This window comes from Falco biarmicus, chromosome 9 (genome assembly GCF_023638135.1).
Source record: "Falco biarmicus isolate bFalBia1 chromosome 9, bFalBia1.pri, whole genome shotgun sequence".
Taxonomy (NCBI): domain Eukaryota; kingdom Metazoa; phylum Chordata; class Aves; order Falconiformes; family Falconidae; genus Falco; species Falco biarmicus.
The window spans coordinates 45,792,879-45,811,929 of record NC_079296.1 but is presented as its reverse complement, the minus strand read 5'-3'; the positions used below and the strand labels follow the sequence as shown (position 1 = coordinate 45,811,929).

The 19,051-nt window shown below is 40.9% G+C and overlaps 1 protein-coding gene across 1 annotated transcript in view; it reads left to right on the top strand.

Moving 5' to 3' along the window:
- Positions 1-19,051, top strand: part of RET (ret proto-oncogene) — an 88,223-nt gene that overhangs the window by 45,043 nt on the left and 24,129 nt on the right. The window contains exons 2-11 of the mRNA XM_056352661.1: positions 174-425; positions 2,066-2,359; positions 2,843-3,084; positions 4,793-4,994; positions 5,431-5,630; positions 9,922-10,180; positions 11,352-11,477; positions 12,347-12,457; positions 16,260-16,379; positions 17,966-18,222. Of these exons, the coding sequence (XP_056208636.1) occupies positions 174-425; positions 2,066-2,359; positions 2,843-3,084; positions 4,793-4,994; positions 5,431-5,630; positions 9,922-10,180; positions 11,352-11,477; positions 12,347-12,457; positions 16,260-16,379; positions 17,966-18,222 (2,063 nt within the window). The remainder of the gene's footprint in view (positions 1-173; positions 426-2,065; positions 2,360-2,842; positions 3,085-4,792; positions 4,995-5,430; positions 5,631-9,921; positions 10,181-11,351; positions 11,478-12,346; positions 12,458-16,259; positions 16,380-17,965; positions 18,223-19,051) is intronic.

Here is a 19,051-nt window from a genome sequence, read left to right as displayed (position 1 = left end):
AAAACTGTATTTATTTACAGCAGATGAGGATCTGCCTTTTCCCACATCTTTTTTTAATGTTTCTTTAATCCTTACAGAATGAAGCCTTTGGTTCTTTGGAAATTCATCTTGTAAGAAAATGCCAGTACAAAAAAACCTAACTTGGAGCACCTCTCATGTGCTTTCTTTTGCAGCTGCCTTTGGTCTCTACTTCCCCAGGAAAGAGTACTCAGAAAATGTCTACATTGATCAGCCAGCAGGCACGCCACTCCTGCGCATCCATGCCTTGAGGGATTCACATGGGGAAGTGGCCCACTTTCATCTGTGCCAGAATCTCATCGTTTCTCGAGCAAGATCCCATGAAAATCATTGGTTTCAAATCAGAGAAAAGACGGGCCTTCTCTATCTCAGCAAAAGCCTGGATAGAGAAGACTTCAACATGCTGTGTAAGTATGAGGAGGCTAGCTCTTCTTGCTGAAGTATCTGTTGTTAAAGTGTATTCAGGTTATGAGATTTATCTATTGGCATATGAGCATCAAACCGGGAAAAAACCACACCTGCCTTTTTACAATGAGGAACCAGACCCAGGGAAACACATGCCAAGGCAAGCGCTGACCTGGGGCAGGTCCAGTTGCTCACACTGTGGGAAAGTTGCGTTACTTGACGTACTTTTTTCTGCATTTCAGACCTGTGTAAGTCACAGCTTTGCACATATTTATGGTTGGTTCATCCACTGATGCACGTTAAGTGGATCACAGCCTGACTGTACTAACACTGGGCACTTAGGGCCCGGACCAATGCAGTTTGGTGAGTTCAAACTCTTTTATAAAAATGGTACTTGAATTCTGGTAACATGGATCGACAAAGTGCATCTGCATGTAATGCCAACCAGCTCTTGGAAGAAATGGTTAAGCGTACCTCTCTCCCCCTCTGGGGATATGGCTTTGTTAGTGAAGCTCGCTGTTGAACTGCAGAAATGAATTATCTCAGTTTTTTTCTCCTTCTTTTATGCTCTAGCAGTAAATTGGTTTTGGTGATTTTGATCTATGAGGAAATTAGTTATCATTAGATGGTGGAGGAGGAAATGGGTGAGGAGTTAATGGCATACCACTGCGATCAGTTGCAGAAATTCTGCTGTTGGAGCGAGTCTGTAGTAACTGTCTTGAGTTTGTAGGAGCCATATATCAACGCTGCCCTTTGACTTGGGTGCCTTGATGTTGAAATGTTCAACTTCATACGCTTACTGCTTTATTTTTTAAGTGCCGAGTGTTTGATATGTTGCCCATTTCTGCTGCCTTTTTAGTACTTGGTGTTCATGAATATCAGATAGCTATTTGTAACTGAACAAAGGAAGAACAGCTATCCAGAACTTTAGAGCCTTGTTTTGTTCATACAGATCAAAGTGACCTAGAGCATCTTTTCAAGTGAATTAGATCTGTTACAGAGATACTGTCATTCTGTCTGTAGTCAAACCAAGGCAATCAAAATAATTAAGGCTTGAGGGTGTATTAGCAGATGCCACAGGTTGACGTTAACTTCTGTGTTATCTTTTGACCAGCTTTTTACATTTCAAAATGATGAAGCAATTTGTTCTCTAAACATAAACAGCTTGGCTCCTATCCTCAACTGGTCTAAACTGTCAGGAAGCTGTGACTTAGATGATGATAGTTACGAGTCTGTCCTGAATACCTGTTGCCATTTCATGCACTCTCTTTCCCTGCTTCCACCCCACCCTCCTCTAGTCCCTCCAACACAGTCCTATCGTAAAGCTGGTTACTAGTAGTGACCTGTTTTACGTCAGTGTCTCACAGACAGAATGCTGCTATCATTCTGTGAGGTTCTATAATGTAAAATTGGTGCTAACACCTATGCTTTTTTGGTTTACTGGGGTTATTGAGATTAAGATTTAAGGTCTTCCCACCAGCAGATAAGGTACTGAAGAATTATTTCATTACTTAACAGGGCTATATGGTTGTTTGTGGAATAACGGGCTAGAGTACAAAATGAGTAAAAGAAATGTGGGCTTGTCTTATGTAAAATATTTTTTCTGGTGTGTTTGGTTTTGTTTTGGGTTTTTTTTCTGTAGCTGTAGGAAACTGGATGCCGTTATCAAAGGTGATGCTGTATGTTTTCCTTTCGTCCCACCCTTTCGAAGAGAAGGAATGTGACTCTGCTACACGCACCACAGTTTTCTTCTCCTTGATCAATGCTACTGCACCAACTTGCAGTTCCCTGACAGCAAGGCAGCATTGCTTCACAGAAATGGATCTCTCCTTTCACATCAAGGAGAATAAACCACCCGGCACATTTCATCAGCTCCAGTTACCCTCAGTTCATCATCTGTGTCAGAATCTCAGCATTTCCTACAAACTGCTGGCAGGTAAAACTGGAAATGAGCTGCTTGTGTACCAGCAATAGATGTAAACAGCTGCACTGTTAAGATATCTTTTGTAGTAGATCCTCTAGGTTGATTCTGTGAAGGAATTTCTGTTGCAGACATTAACTGAGCCTAAAGATTTTGCCTTTGAGATATACAGAGGGGATGGGAAGGACTGTCCCGTTCCCTATGGAAATGATTGGTTTTAGAAGTTTGCACCTGCTAAAAGCAGTCTGGGAATATCTTGAGCTTTTAATTGTGCTCCTTCTAGACCGTAGGACCTTCCCATCTATTCCATGTTTTCTGCCTACCCTAATATAAGCCTGCAATTTTCTTCTGTTTCACTTCTGAGTATGCCTTTTATCACGCAGTCACGATGTCCAAATGGATTTACGGGATTGCAAAAGAGTATTAAGGAAGCAAATGATCAGATTCCGACAATGGGAAAGTGTTTGTCCCTGTTTATGCTGTGGCTGTGTTTTTCAGCTGAAGGCATGCCCTTTCGATACAATGAGAACACCACCAGCGTGAGTGTGACACAGCGCCTAGATCGGGAGGAGAGAGAAAGATATGAGCTGATCGCCAAATGTACTGTAAGAGAGGGCTCCAGGGAGATGCAGGTGGAGGTGCCCTTCTTGGTGAACGTGCTGGATGAAGATGACTCTCCTCCCTTCCTTCCCAATGGCACTGATACTGCCGATGCTGTCGTGGAGTTCAACAGGAAAGAGGTAACGTTCTGCCTTACCGAGGCGCTGAAGCAGGAGCGAGGCGGTGGGGTCACAATTGCTGGGGAGCACCGTGCTCTGGGTGGTGGAACTCCGCAACGAGCACAGCATCATGCCGTGCTCTGCACCCTGTGACTGGAAAGTGCTGAGTCTCCAGGATTCCTCCCCCCGAGTTTTAGGTTCTTCAGACCACAAAGAAAGATGCGTTAAAGTTAGAAACGGCGTAAAGACGTGCAAGCAGTTCCTGAGGTGGGGAAGGACCGTTGTGGAGACCGTGGTCAGGATCTCTGTATCTCCCCATCCTGAGCTCTGCTCTGTATTTGTTACAGGGTTGCCTCCCCAGGTGACTAAAACTGAGTGTTGTTAAAGCCAGTGTATGTGTGTACCCTTCCCATATGTGCAAATCTACAGAAGATACCAGAACTACCCGTAGAACACTTATTAGGGTGCTGTACCAGTGACACAAAGCGTGAAGAAGCGGTTGCCTTCTGCGGACAGACATGGCACCTGCAAAGCTGTTAAAACGTTTCCAGCATCAGGCTGGTGACAGCTCCAGGACCTGGGTTTACCGCTGCCCTCCCACGCGTCCTGCACTGCAGCGGGGTGCCCCTCCAAGCACCCTGAACCCCCTGGGCACCCCAGGCACGCGTACACCCCTTGCTTCGGTAGACAAGTATACGGGTGGGCAATTCGTCTCTTCCACCAGAAGAATCTTTTGTAAGTCAGTGGTATACTGAAGGCACTTTTGGGGCCGAAATGATGCCTTTTCCACGAGAGGACATCTGTTTCATAACATCGGTTTTTTTAGTCCGATTTCCCTTCGAAGTCCGTTTTGCTCATACCGGTGTCTGGACGGGAGAAGAATGATTTTGGGAGGTTGCTGCCACCTCCCGACTGGAGTGGGTGTTGGCAAGATGCCTGGGAACATCACTTCTGCCAGGGTAGAAAGCAATTCCTTTTTCTTTTGAAAATGTGGGGAGTGGAGGGTTTCATTTAGCTCTGGACGATACAAAGTGGAGGTGCCATAAACATTCCATAAAGTAAAATATCCTCTTTGAAATTACACGCCTGCAAAGTGTTCAGAACTTAGTGAATTTTACTGGCATTTTGCAGTAGGGAAAAAAAGAAAAGCCTTGTATTTGGAAACTTTCAATCTTTTCTAGTAACGAAACGAACTTGAAGCAACAGGATTGCTGTTAAAAATCTTTATGGCCTTGTGGCTTCAGTGTGCAGGTAGAGAACAGCAGCCTAGCAGGCTAAGGAGCAGACAGGCAACCCAGGCCACTTTGCTGGGAAACATTTGGGAGATTACTTTGATCTGTCTGAACGTATTTCATGTCTTTTAAATGTGCCTGTTCCTCTACCTGTCTTTTTTTAGCGGTGTTGTAGAATAACATACGTATATATTTTTTTTTAATGAAAAAGTCAAGAGCTGTGCATGTGCACTCATTTCCTACCTGAAAAGTTTTGCACTGTATTTAGACGTAGATTAAAGTGATTATATGACAAGTTCTTTCTCATTGCCATCTTCTTTTGAGCTTTTAACTCAGATCCAAATAGGTGTGAAATAGTGGTAACCTGAAACTTAAAATGAATTTGAATGGAAGTGGGCTTGAGTGAAAGTTGTAAGATTTATTTCAATCTCCCAAGGACATACCAGAGGAAGAAAACTCCGGGTCATTCAGCAATGTCATTTCTGATTTGCTTCTAGGGAACCGTTCTTGCAGTGCTAGCTGTATATGATGCAGACACCACACCTATTTATCCCCTTGAAAGCAGCAGAAAGAAATACACCGGAACCATCATTACCGACGATTCCTGGATAGGTGAAACGTTTCGGGTAGAGCACATCTTTGATGAAATCCACTTCAGCCCAAATGGCAGCCAAGTGCGGGGAACTCGGCATGAGTACAGTAAGGTCCCCTTCTTCAAATAAAGCGGTTGCTTGTTAGTAATTGACCAATAAGCCCTGGAACTTTTCCAGACGTTTTGTAAATATTGAGCCAAGGAAAGCTGAGAAATTTCAAATTAAGCAAATGCTGAGCTTTAAACATGTAGTGAAAAAATGGAGTTTGTGCATGTCTGGGATAGGGAGCGTTCTGGGATGATGCTGTGTATGCTGATAAGCAAGAGGTTCCAATTGTAGAAGTGAAAGAGGACCTCTCCAAACATCTGGAACGCACAGAGCATAATTCCGTAGGAGTATGTTTTTATATTTAACTCACCTTCCGATCCCTGTTATAATAACGTTGGTACGTATAATTTTGATACGCATAATTTTGTTGGGATTGCAGTATCACACATTTGCAGATAACGTGGCTCGCTAATAGACTAATCTTTCCTTTGCAGAACTGGTACTGAATAAAAGCATTTCAGTCACAGAGCATCGCTCCTTTCAGTTGGATGTGTTGGTGAATGACACAGAATTTCATGGCCCAGAAAGATCGGTGATGCTTCATTTCAATGTCTCCATCCTCCCTGTCAGCATTCAGTTTCCAAACGTGACTTACCAGTTCACAGTGAACAGAAACGCTGAACGTTTTGCACAGGTAAGGACTGTGTTAATTACATTTTCATTGTCTCTTAGAGCCTAGTAGATAGATCACTGGGGCAAGACACATTAAAGCTTTGGCTTTAGCTGTTTTTCAGTAGAATCAATGAAAAATGTGTCATCAGTATGACTGTTGCTGGATGCAGTGGATGGCAGGTAGACTGGACACTGGCTCTCCCATCACATAATAACAGAAAGGAGGCCTACACATGGAATTATTAATAGAGAGAAATAAAGTATTGTAGGTGGGAGGTCTTGCGACCATGAGTGGCTTAGCCATAAATAACTGGAAAAATATCAAGGGCACAGAAAGAAATTTGTCCCAGCTCTACATATTCCAGTATGTTAATGGATTTTCTCTAGATAATGGCTAGTTAGTAATTAATGTGTTTCCTAATTTAACCCTCATTTTTGCTTAATCACCACCATTGCCATTAATAATGCCTTCCTGAAACACTTTTGAACAGGTTGACATTAATCAGGTGAATATTACAATGTAATTCCTACAGAGCATGTATATTAATAAGGAACTAGTTCAATATAAGTAATGTTATGAAAGTGAATATTAAAAACATCAGTCATGAGCCATTTCGAGAGAGCTACTGGAAAGCAATACCTCATAACTTAATAAAACTATAAAACCGCTGCTGTATTTGTAGCAGAGAGGAGGACTGAGGCTAAAAGATAATCACCCAGAGAAAACCAATTCATTAGAAGACTTCTCGGGAAGAATTCAGTTTTATTAATCTTTAAGCCTCTGGCTAATTGTAAAAAGAAAGAAACCCAAAGGCAGATAAATGTAAGACCACACAATATAATCTGATGAAATGCGCTGTGGCCTGGTAGGTCTGCAGAGTACAGAACAGCCCTTACACAAGCAATAGAAACGGTACTGCTGCGCCAAGGGACATTTTACCTGTAGTCTGCACTGAATATCCTCAGTAAGAGAAGGATACCATGTGTGCTTACATAGTGGGCTCCCTCCAAAAAGCTACTCCTTTATGACATTTTGCGACGCCTTGTGGCTGCACCTTCTAAATTCGCAGTCTGTTGGAAACTTCAGAGCATATCCTGGCCTGTGTTTTTTGTGCAGATCACAGTAGTTTTGGTGTTAGGTTTGGGGGTTTTGTAGCAGCAGATTGTGAAAGCTTTAATCTGAGCAGTGTGAAATGCTCTTGCCTGGAGACAGGTGAAATCAGTGGGTTTCCTCCTAAAAGGCATAACAGCAAGGTGTGTAAGACACTCGCAGTCTAACTCTTAGCATCTAGAAATGGGCTCCAACTGTATGTACGTGTGTCATGACATTGTAATTGTAAAATATGTGGAAACTTAGCTGTTAGGTATGTATGAGTAGAGATTCATTAACTGATTTGTGTGTGTGTATATATGTATACATATATACACAGATTTTATGTATAGGTGCATGCATACAACAATATTATGGATGAATGAGTTCCAAATTAAGTTTGGTTAAACCATGATTATCTATGCATATCTTAGATTGTTTGAACACATTCGTTTGAAGTGTGGGAATATACAGAACACAAAACTGAAAAAAGCCCTGGTTATACTTTTAAAGCTGCTGGGTTTGCAGGACAGTCAAGCATCCTAAGGGGAATTTCAGGGTTTCTGGAAACAGTGGTGCTTCCCAGTAACTGTGCAGTTTCACTGGGTGGCAGCAGCAGCAGGGAAAACTGTTCCTGGCAAGAACTCCCAAGTCTGTGGGAAGAGATCTTTCTTTGTGCTGCCTAAACACAAGTTCACAAAGAGATTTTGTTCCCATTCTCGACCAGAAAAGTGCAAAACTCATCCTGGCTCTGGAGATGGTGTTCTCAGTTAGTGTCATCTGCTTACTACATACCGAGGCTGGGGTTGAATTTACGGTGTGCTTGGCTTGGAGCACAAGTCCGTGTAAGCAGCTTAGTCCCCAGCGCTTCCCATTATTAAAGTCATCTGCATAATTAGCCATGATGTGCCAGAGCAGTGAGGAAAAGTACTGGGCCAAATCAATATGAAGGCTGAACTGTCTCTTGCCCTAAGGAGAAAACACAAGAGCGTGAAGAAATGATTAACTGCTGGGCTGATGCCATTTGTCTATTTGAGCAGCTAAATGAATTGAGTAACAGAGGCATGGCCTGACAGTACAGGCTTGCCCAGTGGCATTTAACTTATCAAAGGACTTGAAGCTCTATTGACATTTACTGAGAAAAATGATGAATAAAATCAGCTGAGATTTTTAGAGAGGCTATATATCCAAGTGTCCCTGAAATTCAGTGAAAAAGAACATTATAATTATAATTTTCCAGACTTTATTAAACTCTGGAGCTCAAAAGATGGATTTTTCGGTTCCTACTTCTGATAATGGTATTTCTGTGTTAACTGTTGAGAGTTTTACAAAATGCACCTTTGTATGTGCCTCCTTTGTTATATTGATGTTAATCCTGATTACCAGCGCCAATTTTTCTACCCTTAGGAGAAAGAGGAACGGGCTGGCCCTGGCTCCTTCCCCTGGGCTGTGCTTTGCTGCACCTGAGCACCCTGCCAGCTCCGGAACCTGCAGTGCACAGCCAAGTTACAAGCTTGGGCTTTCCCTATGGAATCAGGCAAAACCAGCCCGTCTGTCTTATAGAAATTTCAGTGTGCGTGTGTGCATTTTTAACTTCTCACATTGTACAGAGAAAGCAAAACTGTCCCATGCACTACTCTAAGGATAATCTGCTCTTCAGGGACCCTGACTTTATGGGGTCTTCTCCATCCCCTCTGCAGGAAATGGCTGTTAATCAAAGAGATGCCTGGAAAAAGCAGTTATGACAGAGGAGGCAGAAAGGACAGTTTAATTTAGTCTATATAAAGGTTAATACCATGGAACATCATTACATTCTCCTGCTGCCTCAAAGAAACACCATCTAAGCAGCTGCAAATCACTGCCAGTTGCAACGCAGCACCACAGCTAAGATGACGTGGTTCTGGAAGGGACATGTCTAGACCTTCTGTCTAGACAGTTTATGAACTGTTGAAGTCTTGCCTTTACTTCTCGTTCTTCCTGCCAGTCTCAGCATGCTGTGGAGAGGAGGCAGCATGGAAGAAAAAATGGCCTAGCTTCTGATTGCTTTAATAGTCTGCGTGTGTTATCCTGCCACCAAAAAACCCAACAAAAACAGTGCCAAGTGTCCAGTGATGTGAATGGGAATACGTTAGGTGGAGTGGGACTATCCTGTAACAAAGTATGCTCCTAGGACTACAAAAGCCTTTGCTCTGACTTTAAATAGTGCAGGTTCTTAGGAAGGGGTCTTCATACAAAAAAAAAAAAAAAAAAAAAAATTACATTCTTTAATGAGAATGGTAAACCCAAGATGTACAGATATGCTTTTACCAGCAGTGGTGTTACATGAAAACACATCTTAACTGCAGCATTTGAAAAAAATCCATCACCAAGTTCCCTTCAATAACACCCCACCCTTCACATTGTGGTTTTCCCTACAAGGAAAGCCAATGCCTCTGGGCCTGATCCGAATCCCGCTCTTGTAAATGGAAAAACCAAAGTGAGCTTTGGATGGGTTCCTATAGGAGCTGGACAGAAAACAGGGCTTTACATTCCTGTGCTGCTCAAATGAATTGTTTCAGACTGAAGAGTGCTCTAGCATAGATATTCTGGCAGGCACAAGTTTAAATATGGCAAACCAACATATTTTCATTTTTAGATGAAAATGTTTTAAAAATTGCAAATGGGGAACGATGAGGTTCTTATTCCTTTTAAGGCTTTCAGACAACTTGGCTGGCTAGAAACTTTTTGACTTTTAATATTATGAAAAATATGCATTAGCAATTTCTATCTTATTTTAAAAGAACCTCAGCTTTGTTCACGCTGAGCTCTTTGCTTTCCCAAGCAAGACCAACATTTTTCTCGCTGATCAGCCTGGGACAGAGCAAGGACTGAAGTCAGGCTTTCCCAGATCACGGGGTCTTGTTCTCACTGCGTGCTGCTGACCATCAGTAGGCACTGAATACCGCTGAGCCTCTGGGTCAAGGCTTTTTGCGGTTCCACTGCTAGCCTGAAGACAATGGTAATGCTTTGCCTCCCGTTTTCATTAAGAATAAATCACATTTGAAGAACTCGTGTACGGCATTGGTAGTAAAATATAAACTCCATAAACCCAAGATAAATGTTGAACTCTGCAAGGTTGCATATGCTCAGTTTTCTTTCAGACATTTCTGGGCAGCACAGAATATTTTTAATGTATAGTGTTGTTTCCGCTGCCTGTGATTTCTTTGTTGGTGTTTGAGCCTAGATAGGAAAAATCTGCATTGAAAATTGTATGAAATTCCGTGGGGTGAACATCACCTACAAGTTACTGTCCCCCAACGTAAGCTGCTATCCTGTCAACATACTTCAAGGCCGAGAAGAAAAATACGGAAGCCTTTACGTGAACGATTCCTCTGTGCTGCGCAGACCCGAATGCAAGGAAATACAGTACACTATTCAAGCTACAGACAAGCAGAGCAGGAAACATACCAAAACCCTCTTCACCATTGTATTGGAAGGAAATCGTAAGTACCTGAGTCAATGGGATCTACATATTCACAAGTGTTAGCAGTGTTAGGTGATGCATTAGTAGGGTGAGCTATAAACCAAGGGAATTAACAATAAAAATGAGTCTAAGCTACAAGGTATAGATCGCGTTTGGAGTTCTCATTCAGACCTGCCTGGAGCAGATACTTGTGTGAAGAATTAATGCACAGAAGGGTGGTGTATCTTATGCAATTCCTAATGATCATGATTGCATTTCGTTTAGAAGAATATTTTTTGTGTGTCTCTGTGACCTTTATTTTGTATTTCTGTATTCCACATACTCCTATGGAAGAAAAAAAATGCGCGCGCGCGTGTGTGTGTGTGTGTATATATATATATATATGAAACCACAATTCTCTGGCCTAACTATATTTATTCAGTCATCTTTCTCCCCACTTCTCACTCCAGGTTTTCCTTTTTTAAGAGAGATTTTTGCTTAACATTCCTGTAGCAATTGCACTGACTTCGTTTTACTGAAAAATTCATAAGGGCAGAATGTTAGAAATATTCTGTAACAGCCAGAGCAGAGGAGGATACATACACTGGAAGCATACTTATTTCTTTCCAAACCATATTGCACTTTATGCAAAACCTTAGAATTCTACCTGATAATTGCCTCCATTCCCTTGTGTCACATCAGAACTCGTATGCCAAGAGTGAATGGGCTGAAGAAGAAGAAACAACAGCTTGCAGTGGACTTTTCTTTTTTTCAAGAGCCTTGTGCTGTCTGAAATCACACCTTTCTAGCTGGTGCTCTTTGGACTGCTACTGCATTAGCCCAAGAACTAAGTGTTTTCCCTTAATTAAAAGTTTTGTATGAAGCTATAAGTACTTACGGTCTCCGTTTTTCTGTTATCAGTATGTTAGCACATTCCTACAGTTCTAGGCATTGACAGTGTGCTAGCAAGCAAAGATAACCATGCCATCATGGTCTTGCTGTATATCTTGTATTTCATAGAAAAGGAACACCTTGACTTTTCTTTATTATCTAAGTTTATGGATAGTCGGGTCAGTCAGTGTTCAGTCTTCCAGTCCTTTCTTTCCTTCCTGGCTGCCCTTAGGGGCAGAGGTTTCCTTCTGATCTGAGCTGACTTGCTTGTGTATTCACCACCCTTGTCCTGACCTGACAGCACGCACTTTTCCCAACAGTTTTAAAAAAAGAGGAGGACTGCCCTGACTCTTGTGCCGTGAGTAAGCACCGTGCTGAATGCGAAGAGTGTGGTGGCCTGGGAGTGCTAACAGGGAGATGCCAGTGGAGACAGGGCAGTGGAAAAGGTAATTTCTGTTGTGTGAAGCTTCTGTTTAGTTGTAGTTGTGCACTTGACTTCCATAGATATAAACTGATTTATTCTAGCTGGACAATGTGGTATAGTAAACTACACAGAGGCTGGGGCTAAAAAAATGAATTGTATTACCCAAATGAAATATGCACTGGGAAGGAAAATGAGGTTAAGATGGAATGGTCATTCTTGATGTTGCCTGCCGTGATGTCGAACGTGATACATAAAACGCCAGGTAGTGAGTTGGGTTTGCAGCAGTGTAACTGGGATGGCTAACTTATGGGTTGCAAGATAATCTCTGCAACCACGAATTGAGTTTGGAAGATAGCAGTGAGCCTCTGAGCAGGTTATATGCCACAGACAGTGGGTGAGCGCAGGAGCAGTGTTTCTGGTGTCACTGGTTTCTGTGGGCTGGCACACAGATCTGACAGTGACTCTTGCCTCTTCCAGAACAATGCTTCTGTGCTGATGCTTTACCCCTTCAAACCTCACGAGTGTCACAAATTTCCTTCGACTGCTTGTACCCTTCATGTTCAAGTATGTGTGAAATTGAGTAGAGACATCCTCAGCTGCGAAAGCCACTTTTCAGTCTCAAAATGGTCAGCTAGCTCGTTTTCAAGTAATACTGTAACTGCAAGTGACATGCCCGAAGGGCTGTCAGAATCAGAAAATATAGTGGAAAATAAGTTTCTTCCACTTGCTTTTGCCTGTTACTTTAGCAGATGATATTTATGTTCATAGATCTTTCCTTTAAAAAGAAAAGCAGCCTGTGCTTTGGTGTGTTAGCGTGCACTGAAGAGATGCAATAAGTTTTGCTACAAAGCCTGGTGGTATTTGTGCAGCTGCCTATTTCTGTGTTAACAGGGATCACCACAAACTATTCCACGTGCACCCCCAGCATCAAGACTTGTCCGGACGGCGTCTGTGATGTGATTGAGAGCAAAGACCCGGCCGTGTGCCCCCAAGACTGCACAAGTATGGAAATGTTTTAGGGTGGGCTTTTCCGTGTCGCCGCTGATTGCCGTTCAGTTTCCACTTTCTTGATCCCAGATACTTTTACAAATACTTCATGTATGTAGCATCTTTGCGTTGTCATACCTGCATTTGAGTCATACAAGAGTGTTAAGGCTACAGGGACCTGTTCTTTTTTGAAGCCAGTCAGCCAACATCTATTGTCTGGCAGTGATGGAAAGATGAATTTCTCTCAGTAATTCCCGTTTTGCCCCGCTGTTAATTGGCAGGTAGTGCTTTTCAGTGGAGGTATTTGCTGCAACAGGTATAGATTTTAGGCAAGTTAATGCCCGATTTCCAGACTTTAGCGCAGTAGGGTAGAATCCATGCCTATTTGAACTCCAATTTAAATAAGCACGAAGAAACACATTTCAATTTAAAATAAACGTGCTTATGGAGGATCATCTGAGGAAATGCACCTGGCCTTTTTTGACAGGTGGCAATCAAAATGATCCAATGCCTTATCTATTTGAGGGTACAAGCAGCGATTCATATGAACAGCATCTACGAAGGAAAAACTGAAACGCGTTTGTGTTTTTTTCTTGAATACATCTTTCGTCATTCCACTCGTGTAACTGCCCATACCTGCGAGTTCATAAATCACCCTGAAGATGTAAAGGTTAGAAAAACAGTGTATGGCACTTCAGCAATTTCAGTCTTCCACGAGATGATAATTTTTAAGTGGATCTTTTAATCTATCAGTATCTAATTCGGGAATAAAGCATAGATGTTTCTTGAATAATTCTTCTGGCTCTGACTTTGTGTACTCCAAGTTTACATTTTAAATTGGAGTCTTAGAGGAGCTAGCATTTTCTTACAGAGCAGGATTTATATTATTGTGTAAATCGAATAAATAAAGAGGCATCTTTGTATTTCTTACTTGCAAGAATGGGGTTTTGTATTGTAAATGACTTAGAAAAATAATTATTTCATTAAAGTGCATAAAAACAATCCTCAATGTGGCAGAAATGCTTGAAGTGAATGCAAGTAACTTATCTAATCATCTGAAAAGAATTCTTTACTGGTAGTAACCACAATCAGTTGTCGTGCTAAAAGTAGAAATATTTATGCCAGAGGCTGCAATGCTAAAACATGTAATCTGCAACATATGCAGCATCAGATGTTTTGCTCAACAGAAGCCTGAAAGAAATACTGTTTTATTAGGTAATAGAAGCAGGCAAGTAAGACAAGCTTTCAAGATGTTATGTATGCCTTTTTAATGCCTGAGTTGGATAATTTTATACATAATTTGATGCAATTCAGAACCTGGGCTGGTACCCAAAAGCAGTATGTTTACAGACAAAGAAATGAGTGTGTTTTGGAAGTTCAGAGATGCAGGAGTACCATTAATAAATCAGCTTTTACTGGCAGGGGACATTTCCTTGGGAATGGCAAGCAATAAATAGAAAGTCCTAGATGTGTTAAGATCAAGGATACTCTTTAAGTACAGACAGTTGCTAAAATACTTCTTTTTTTTTTTTTTTAATTCATCTATCATTATGATGGCTATGTACTTAAGTCCCAAAATTGCTTTCTCAAACTAACACTATGAATATTACATTGAAGGGCACTCAGCTGCAACAACTGGTGCTCTGGCAGTGCCTATCAAATAGAAGCAACCTAGCAGCATCCTAAGCAAGAGGCTTTCTTGTAGTAACTGCTTCAGGGCTGCTTGCAGTGTGTGGATCTGGCTAAACAAACAATTATAAATAATCTGACCTTTGTAGGTTCCTTTGAACTTTGGCTTTCTGATAATGGAAAAAAAAAATTACAGCACTTAGGCTTCTGCCTTACTTTGTACATGTTTGTCTTCAGTGATAGCGAGACATCATCTTTGGTTTTGTCCAACACTCGATGATTTTGCTGTCTGAATTTCTGGAGCTTCTACACAGTGTGGTATAGGGCCATGTTTTTTCCTTTTTTCAGCTGACCTTGGAGCAGGGAAAGCTCTTTCCCACTACAGGGCAATGGAAACAGATGATGATTTAAAACAGCAGCATCTGAAGCACTATGCATTTCAAAACAACATTGATAACTCTTGGAATTTTCCTACCAGCAGCATGTTGGTGAAAAATATACTTTTGGGTCTCTGGAATGCATATAGGATGCTCCATGTTTCCACTGTACACCTGCAATGACAATGTACTGCCCCTTTCCCTGCTGTATAAACCCCCTTTGTCTCCAAGTCTCTTGCGCAAGAACAGTTTCGCTAGGACCTGTTCATCCCCTGCTTCCCCCTTCTTCCAGGTCCTCAAACATTGGCGGCTATAGCTAAATACATATGACTTTTGTGAGGCTATTGGAAACTATTTCACCACCTCTTCAGAATAAAGTTGGCTGGTGGGGGAATAATGGAGAATTTTTAGGAACGTCAACACTTCTTTGAACAAGAGTCAGCTCAGAGAGCAGTGATGCAGCACAGGCTCTCCCAAAATTAACCAGCTGAGCTGCACAGTTTAGTAGATGTGGCCTCTCTAGAAAGATTGCCAAAATCTCTTTTACTTAAATACTCAAGTCCCTGTCTCACTTCTGAAAAAGAATGTTTACCTTTATGTTGCCAAAAAATACCCTCTGCCTCAATTTGCATTACACATACAGAGTAATGTAAAAGAAACAGTCATTTGCTGTACTGTCAACTTAGATGGGATAGAGGAAAATGAGCTGAAATAAAGAGTATATTGAAGTCAACTTTGTAATCTTGTGAATCCCTGTCTGATTTAGTGTTTTTTTTTCTGGAAGGCAGCTGGATTTGCAGAGCTTGGTTGGCTTCTGTGTATACAATGCTGCTTGTGATTAAAGGCAGTTTATACGTTAAAAATGTCACAACTGATGGTCATTTTTGTAATACAGGCAGAAAAAAAGTTACTTACTTGGAAATACAGTTGCAATTACTCTGCACGAAGAGCCCCTGCTTGAAATCAAGGGTAGTTCTGTACGAGTTTTTGCACTTTTTCCTTAATATTAAAAAATGCAGTTTTAGATAAGGCAAAATTCATTTTTTGTCACTTACACTCGGTGCTTACTCTTAGTGCTTTCACTAGACTGTCCCATGGCATTTTACAGATGTGATTAAGTAACGTTACCTCCACTTGACAGTGGAATAAATGATTTCTAGAACAGTATGCTGACTTTTCCAAGGTAAGAGGAAATTGGCATCAGAACCAGGAACAGAACTCAAGTCTGTGGACCACTGGTCTGTACCACTGGACTGTACATCAACTCATGAGTGAAAAAATACCTAAACCAATGGTGGAGATAAACTAAAATAAGTGGACTAGAGAAGGTATTTTAGGGAGAATTTTAAAATGTAAGATGACCTCACTGCTACAGAACCGTAATGCTTTGTTGAGGACACTTAGGACAGCCATGAGATGATCATTTGAGGTAGATACTTGGCATTAAATAATGGGATTCTAAACAAAGTTTAAGAGGGTACTTGAAATTAGGTAAGTATCCCAACTATGTAATGCAAAGATAATGATTATGTTTTTATTATAGATAAATTTTAATGTAGAGTCTTCCATAATGGAAATAACTGCTAATCAGGTCTAATGCTGAAGCAGTCCAAGGTCCCCTCATTTCAGGATGTCAGACATTTCAGAATTTAGACTCTCCCCTAATTCCCAGGAATTGCTGTCATTAGCGCTGCACAGTTTGATTTCATATACATACCAGGATAAACCCATGGAAAACTTTGAGCTTTTTTTTTTTTTTTTTTCCATTTAACTACATGTGAGATTCTTAGCTTGTGTCTGTATTTGATTAGGTGGAAACATTATTGGTGGTCATGGGAAAGGCACTGGAAATCTTGGAATTAAGTCAGGACATGGAATTTGTTACTGCTTCCCAAGACAGAACTGTTACTGTGAGAAAGATGATATCAAGGGTAAGTCTAAACATTATCTGCTGTTCTCATATGAATCTATTTCTCTGTTTGTATCTACCATCTGTATATATACAGCGATCTAAACTTGTGGGCATGTTAATAAGCAGTATCTTTGGTCAGAGACTGCTAATATAAAATTAATTAAGAACTGGCACCTTGACTTCTACTATAGAGTCTGAAAACTTCCAGAGGGGATTATTTCTAGCCTTGGCTAAAGATTCCTTTTTACCCATTACTACATGACAAACAGGTTGGTCGTCCTTTGATTTCCAGTAGCATTTGCATTTCAGTGAGACTCACCTGATATTTGCAAAGACAGCTAGGAGAATTAGAATAACGACTTCTGTTATTTTCAGGTAATTCCAGCTTCCTAATCACCTCCTGAAAATCTTGGCTTCAAAATGTCAGAGATAGCCAGCACCCCTTGTGTTAGGCAGAGGAGTGGATTACTTTTCTCACTGACCTTTGTTTAGACAGAAAATCTCTACGCAGTTGTCTGAAACGGATTGATTTAATTGGTGGGGGTTTTTACAATTTAAAATCAATTTTATTATTGCTAATAATAAACACAACATGAAATATTTTGCATCTCTAAACCAGAATTGTTTAGAATTTATCTTAGTTTGCTCTTTTCAGTAATTTTTCTATTGACATAAGAAAAAAAGGAAGCGTAAAGTTCTTGCTTTTATCCTTTTTTTTCCTTCTTTTTTCCACACCCCCACCCCCACCACCCCACCCCCCTTCTACAAAGGTATTGTGCTGTTGCCACTTCTGAGGTGCAGCTTGCAGGTGTAGCTAGATTCACTATGTATCTGAAGTCAGGATTGTCTGATGGACAGCAGTACAAAGACACTATTTTGGATCTTGGAGTTTTTTCATTAAGTGACCGCCTAGGATGTGGTCTAGGGGTGTTTAGACTTCAGGAAACTTCGTTTCCGCAGTAAGACACTAAAAGTGGTTCTCCAAAAGGGGAAGGAGTAAATGGAGAGGAAAAAACCATATTACTTCAGAAGCAGTTGCAGCATTAGGCAACGTTTTCAGAAACAATTATTTAGTTAAATAAAAAGCAGAAATATTCAAGGTCTCCTTATAATCTAAAAAGGTGAAGAGAAATATTCTTTAATATCTAACAGTTGACATAATGAATTAAATACATATGTGAAGATGATTTTGTTTGATGGGTTGCATGGCTCCAACATAAACTGTTTTCCCCAAGCAAAATTCAGTTAGAGGTCTCCAGGGAGACAAGTGGTATCAGATCAATATATGGTAGGCTGGGTCTAAAGAAGAGTGTCAGAAGTAGCCTACATCTATCAGGATAAGGAACAGGGGGTCAAGCTAGCTATCCTTACATTTACAGAGGCAGTTAGGCAGACAATTACCTGATGGTGTCCAAAAAAAAAAAAAAAAAGAATTGGTAGGTGCAGTGGGCGTATTTGCAAGTTCTCAAATTTCACTCAGAATTAGCTTATAAAGTCTTCTAAATTATTTTAAGTTCTGTTTCTGTTTGCACCTGTGTGCGTGACATGCACTGCTAAATCAGCAAACAACAAGCAAAGTTCTAAGGAGCTCTTCTCGGTCCACAGAGCAACTATGTGATGACGTATGCAAGACTGTGATAGCAGGGGCAGTGCTGCTGTCCTTCATCATCTCCGTGCTGCTTTCCTCCTATTTCATCCATCGTTACCACAAGAACTCTCCAAAGGCCCCTATCGCCTCTGCAGAAATGACGTTCCGGCGCCCAGCCCAGTCCTACCCCATCAGTTATTCTTCCACTAATGTCCGCCGGCCTTCTTTAGATTCCATGGAGAACCAGGTGTCTGTAGACACCTTTAAAATACCAGTAAGCCTGATGTCATTTTGCACGCTCTTTTCTAATGTCTGTCTTGTTCCAAAAGAATGTTGTTTATGCATGCAGGAAATGTTACAAAAATGCAATTATTCATAGAAATATCCAACTCAAGTAACTAAATTGGAAATCAAGTGTACTGGCCAGGAACTGAATATATTTAATGAGTAATTGGATAAACAGTATAATTTATAAGGCCAGTATATTTTTCCACTTTTGTTATGTTTTAATATACTGTAACATCATATTTCTGATTTGAGCGGATGTTTTTTTCTAAATGTAACTGTGCATTTGACAGTAGTGTTGTTTTACTGTAATATCATGAAAATAATACTAACAATCAGCAGGTTTGTAGTCTGTGATGAGCCATAGTACTACTACAAAACAAAACCAAACCCCTGCTAAGATCTGTCCCTGATCTCTGATATACAGACTGTAGGTGTCAGTTGGAGTGGGAGTTTTATCCACATTTTACGGATTTTTGCCCAGGCATGTTGTCTTACCTTTCTTCTGTGTTGAATTGTACACTACCCAGATGCTTGCCAGCTGGTATGTTTTCACAGACCAACACGGTAGAGCTGCCACTTTGGATGACATATGTGGCAGCATCAGAGCTATTTGAATGTTAGATATCAAGGTCTTCACAGACCTTGTGCTCTATTCGCTTTAATTTCTTGTCTGGTTTGTACATCTGTCATCCTTTTGTATCCTTAAGACTTAATAACACTAATTTCATAAGAGGAGGATTGTTGTCTTTGATGAATTCTTAAGGGAAAGCCTTATGCTGTGAGGAAAACTGAGTTACTTCTCTGTGAAGTCCAAG